Raw genomic sequence first — 6,000 nt, 5'->3', positions numbered from 1 at the left:
TTATGATCTTTTTCAATCAGTCTAAGGTGATTTTTCAAAATCATAAAATTCATTGATTTTGACTCAATAATTTTTAGGAGTTACTCTACAGCATGAATTAGGTGAAAATATTCAATAAAAATTTTACAGATGATTTTATATAATTTATCCGAATCAATAATAAAACATTTAGGTCAAGTTAAAAAAATCTCACTACATATCTGCGTTAAGCTGTTATTACTTAATTATACAAACATAAACAAATTTAAATGATAATATGTATTATTCAACTTGTTTTAAACTGTTGGATGAATTATGTGACTAAGGCATTTAATACATTTAAAAGTCATGTTTTTTTACTTGGCTATTATTATTTTAAATATATGCCGCCTCAGTGCCAGCAAGGAATTATTGGATTTAGGATGGGGTTTTGATAATCGGACCATATTTTGGCCTGGGCAGACCCCACTTTACTTTACCAAGGAAGAAACTGTATATTTAAAAGGATTTTCGTAAGTAATTTAATATATTTTGCTTCTGGTGCTAAGATAGATATATCTTCTTAATATTATAGTGCAGAAAATTTGATTTTTAATATGTATTAAGTAATTTTTTGTTGCAAGGGATATTCAATGCAAAAGCAACATTATTGGCTTTACTATAACATGCAATTTTATGACAACATTTTGTTCATTAAAATTTATGATTTGAGTTAACAATACATCCATTAATTTATAATTTAAAATTACATTTAAAAAATATTGGTCATATCGTTATCTTCACGACAACTACGTAAATATATTTTTTTCGGGCAAACGATCTTTAAGAAATTAAAGAAAAAAATTAAATTTTAAAATTTTAATCGACTTGTTATCTAATTTTTTTAGTAATTTCTATTTAAGATCCAAAAAACGTGAAAAGTTGTAATAAAACACGATATAACTTAAACATATTAACGTAAAAACACGTAACGTAAAACGTTTCCTTTGTCCGCATTAGTTCGGATTCGGAGTACTACCACAGTACTAACGGATCTCGTAGATGATATAGTTGATGATATTATTATCTTGCTAGAGATTTCCATTTCCAAGACATTTAACTCCTTAATTCACAATGTAATAATAGGCTAATTAATTTTTTTTTTAAATATGTCAAATGAAGCTGTTAAACTCTTATTGTTATATATCTACAGTTGTTTTCAAAAATGGAAATCTAACCATATTCTAACTAATATCATATGGTTCGGTGTTGGTACCTTTACTTTTTCCATATACACCTCTTAAATCACCGACCTGATGGCAGAAAACGGTCAACGGATTCGAATTCAGCCGACCGAAAAACTGAAGAAAACATACTTACATTCTTGTGTCCAAAAATTTTTGGGAACTGGTATACCTTCGTTATTATTATTATTCTTTTCAGTTATTTTAAGGTGTTATTTTTGGCATCCATATCTCATGTGCAATACCAAGTACTCTCGCCCATTCATGACACAAGAATCCTCTGACTATTCGTGTGGTGTTTAAAATCTCGACTTTCTGTAATAGCGGGAAGAGGTGACTATGTAGCTCAAGGATCTCAAGGCTTGCTTGCAGGTCTTTGATTATGATTTTCGTGGCCAATAATATATTGGTCTGAAGAGTACACAGAATTGATAGTTTCCGTACAGTTTATTAATTTCATTTATCAGATCGGTTTATTTCCTCTTCTTCTCTCTGTTTGTTATTGCCACGTCTATAATGACCGCCTTGTTCTTCCTATTTTCTCGGACTATAATAATAATAATAATAATAATAATAATAATAATAATAATAATAATGGGTCCCACTAGTAATCAACTGGATCAGATGCTGAACATCGTGGAGGAATTCTCTGCTGATATCGGATTGAGGTTTGGGCTGGATAAGTGTCGTATTAACAACATTGTACGATGAAAGATGCAGCTGGGATCCTTCGAGATGCAGGATGGCCAAACTATAGATGCCATGGAAGAGGGTGATACATACAAATACCTGGGAATGGTGCAGGCAGCGCGAATAGACCACCGAACAATGAAAGATAAACTCACTGCTGAGTTTACAACAAGAGTAAAGCACATAGTGAAAACGAGCCTCAACAGTAAGAATCTATTTAAGGCGTTGAATACGTATGCCTGTCCAGCACTAACATATTCCTTTGGAATTGTGGGATGGAGCAAGACGGACATCGAGAACTTGCAACGGAAGGCACGAACATTATTGACTAAGGCTCAAAAACACCACCCTCGAAGTGCCACAGAAAGAACTACGCTACCAAGACATCAGGGAGGTAGAGGATTGGCAGACATTGGCAAACAGTTAGACCGACAAATTTCAGTTCTGAGAAATTTCTTTCATGAAAAGGCTAGATCGTCCGCTCTGCACCGTGCTATATGCGAGGTCGATGACTCTACACCTCTGAAACTGAAGAATCGCGAAATCGAAAGTCACCACGTCACTGATAAAGAAAAACATCAATCATGGGCACAAAAACCACTGCACGGGAGACACGTCAACGAGGTTAGCCAGGGACATGTCGACACCAACGCGTCGAACTACTGGTTAACTTCAGGACAACCGAACATGTTTTCCGAAACGGAAGGTTTCCTCTTGGCCATACAAGACCAAGTTATTCCAACTAGAAACTACTTGAAGTGCATTATTTCGGATCCTTCAGTACAGAGTGACAAATGTCAATATGGGTGCCAAGTGACAGAATCCATCCAACACATAACGGGAGGATGTCAAACGTTTGCCCAAACTGAGTATAAGGCACGTCATGACTGCGTGGAAAAAATACTGCACCAAGAACTTGCAGGTTAACTGAACCTCTTGAGGACGGACAAAGTTCCATATTACAATTATACTCCAGAGCCAGTTCTTGAAAATGGCAAGTATAAATTGTACTGGGATCGAACTGTTCTCACCGACCAAAGAACTGTCAACAATAGACCAGATCTTATCCTGGTGGATAAGCGACTAAGGAGAACCACGCTGATTGACGTTGCTATATCTAATAACAATAACCTCTAAGGAAAATACAACGAAAAGATCATCAAATATCGAGAACTTGAAGGGCAAATCAGACGGCAATGGGAGATGGAGCATATTCAAACAATTCCGATAATAATCTCGTCAACTGGACTTATACCAAAAACCCTTGTAGAGAACCTCAAACAACTGGGACTAAGTGAGCACCACTACAAAAACATGCAAAAAGCGGTGCTTCTGGGGACAGCACGGGTCGTCAGAAAGTTCATGGGTACAGAAGACCGAACACCATCCAGGGCCCGACAACCTGGAAAGGGTCCCGTCAGAGCTTAATCCTTTTGATATCTTAGATAAGTGAATGTTTCCCGTAAAATCGTAAATTGTCGCAAGGCAAAAATCTATAATAATAATAATAAAGGTCCTTTTATTTAGGAAAAAAAATATAATTACTAATCTGTGCGAAATTTTATTTTATTATATAAGTAAGGTGGAGATCTTAAATTAATTATTTTAAAAAATGCGTAAAAAATCCTTCTGTTATGTATAGTCAACCACCTGGTTTCCTTAAGCTTGTGTTTTATGGGGTTGCGCTTCCTTATACCATATATAATAACAATAATAATAATAATAATAATAATAATAATAATAATAAATCATTTCATTTTTCCAATTAATTATAACAAGTTTGCAAAACAAATATATAAGTGAAACAAATGGCCTTTAAAGTCAGCTTCTCTCCAAAAGAAGAGGCCGTTAAAGCCGTAGAAAAATTCTAAGCCGTACTTACATTTAGTTACTTAACCTAAGCCTAATAAAACCCAATACATTAATGAAAAGCTAGATGACTCGGTCCATTATGTTAAGCGGTACAGAGATAGTACATGTAAAACGATTAAGCTCTGGTCAGAAAAAATAAAAAAAAAATTGTATGTATATAATATCTTATTTTCTAGGAAATGCATATAAACGCCCATAAAAATTCATTCTCTGAGAAGCTGCTGTTTGATCCTTCTTTTGAAACAGTATAAAGATGTGTTAAAATGAGTAACTTCAAATTTATTTACGGTTGACGCTATGTTATCAGAAAATCTTCTTTTAAAAAGTTCCTTATTGTGCTTGGGGATCGTAGTCTACGTACATTTATATTATGAAAATCAGTTCTGTAAACAATTTTTCTACTGAGATAGATAGGACACTGAAATTTAATGATGTTATAAAACAGACAAGCCGAGTGCAGTACATGCCTATTGAACATTGATAACCAGCTAAGTTCTTTAAGCTTATGTGATGCGTGTTATCGTGTCTTGATCCTTTTGCAATATCTGGGCCTGTGTTGTATCCAGAAAAGGACCATAAACACTATCCGCGAAGTTAAAGTGTGATAGTACGAGTGCCTCACATAGCTCAATTTTGGTTTTATTTTCTAGGTAATGCCTATGAGGAAAAAGAGATTTAAGGGCGCAGTAGGATTTTTTAATACAAGCTATTATGTGTTCGGGAAATTTAAGTTTAGTGTCACAAATTAAACCCTGGTTTTTAGTAGAATTTTTGAAAGGAATATTAGCGTTTCCGATATTTAGATCCAACTGACTCAAGAGATTTTCACGTAGTTTATCATTACAAAATAATAAAACCACCGGTTTCAAGGGGTTCAACCTCAGCACGTGACCCGCGGACACCTCACAAAGTGCCCGAAGATCCTTATTTATTCTAATTCTGTAGCATTTTTTGGCTTAAAAGAGTATAAAATTTGAGTGTCGTCGGCATATAAATGATAATCACAATGGCGAATAGAATTAATAAAATTAGATGTGTAAATTGTAAAAAGAAGGGGGCCCAAGACACTTCCCTGTGGGACACCTGAGTGTAAAGTCATTACTTCAGAGTACTTTCCATCAACTAATACCCTCTGCGTCCTGTTACTTAGAAAAGATTGAATCATAGATTGAGCATTAAACCGAAAACCAATATAAACCAAAATACTCAACAAAACATCATGATTTAACAAGTCAAAAGTTCGTGAATAGTCTAGAAGTACCAGAACGCTCGCTTTGCTGTTATCCAATTCCCCATTAATACAATCTGTAATCTCAGCCAACGCAGTTATACAACTATGTCTACGTCGAAATCCTGACTGCTTTTCTGGCAAAATATTATTACTTGAAATAAAGACAGAAATTTGCATTGCCATAACTTTCACTAAAATTTTGGACATAGCTGGTAGGATAGAAATAGATCTTAGCTGTCCATAGTCATTGGGCTGATTTACTTTTGGAAAAGGAATAGCAATGGCCGACTTCCAAGCACTCGAAAATGTTGGTAATCGTAAACAATAATTAATTAAATGTTTAATATAAGGAATGATAAAGGGGCAGCACAATATTAAAATAGTATTGTTAATATCATCGCTTCCAGAAGCCTTAGATTTCATCCCAAGCACATTATTAGAAATTGTATCCTCTGTTACCTCAGTGGAACAGAATTCCTGATTGACTTTTTTATTATTTTTGTAAAATTCTAAAAGGTCTTTGTTAGGAGCAGAGTTTGAATTTGTTGTGCTAATAAAATGTGAATTGATCTCGTTAGGTTTTTTTCAAATGAGTCGAAAGTAAATTTATTTTTTTATTCACAACATTAATTTTTTTTAATTCAGCCTACTTTTGTCTACAGTTACAACTTTGGAACTTTATATTTAGGTATGCTTTTTTTTCTACGCGATATGCTGTTGTAAATTTATTCCCAATGTTGAGGCAAACGTGTACGGCGAAATCGATTTAGTGCATCATTTCTTAGTCTTTTTAATAATTTAAGATTATCAGTAAACTACGGACAGTATGGTTTGGAACCAACTTGTTTTATTATTTTAAGAAGTGCATGTTTATTAATTAAGTTAGTTAATTTAGTGGAAATAAAATTAACTTTTTCATCCAGTGTATCCAAAATATAAATAGCATTCCACTCAATTTCTTCCAAGTCCTACTGAAATTGATTCATATTATTAATCCTTTTGAAA

The 6,000-nt window shown here is 34.0% G+C and overlaps 1 protein-coding gene across 2 annotated transcripts in view; it reads left to right on the top strand.

The window, feature by feature from the left end:
* Positions 1-276: 276 nt before the first annotated feature.
* LOC126736542 (isatin hydrolase-like) overlaps positions 277-6,000 on the top strand; it is a 29,361-nt gene continuing 23,637 nt past the window's right edge. The window contains exon 1 of one of the 2 annotated variants that reach the window (XM_050440950.1): positions 277-491. In XM_050440950.1, the coding sequence (XP_050296907.1) occupies positions 328-491 (164 nt within the window). In that variant the 5' untranslated portion in view covers positions 277-327. The remainder of the gene's footprint in view (positions 492-6,000) is intronic. The other variant, XM_050440955.1, reaches the window with a different exon arrangement.

The sequence above is a fragment of the Anthonomus grandis genome, chromosome 1 (assembly GCF_022605725.1).
Source record: "Anthonomus grandis grandis chromosome 1, icAntGran1.3, whole genome shotgun sequence".
In the NCBI taxonomy this organism is placed as follows: Eukaryota; Metazoa; Arthropoda; class Insecta; order Coleoptera; family Curculionidae; genus Anthonomus; species Anthonomus grandis.
This window is presented reverse-complemented; position numbering and strand designations above follow the sequence as displayed.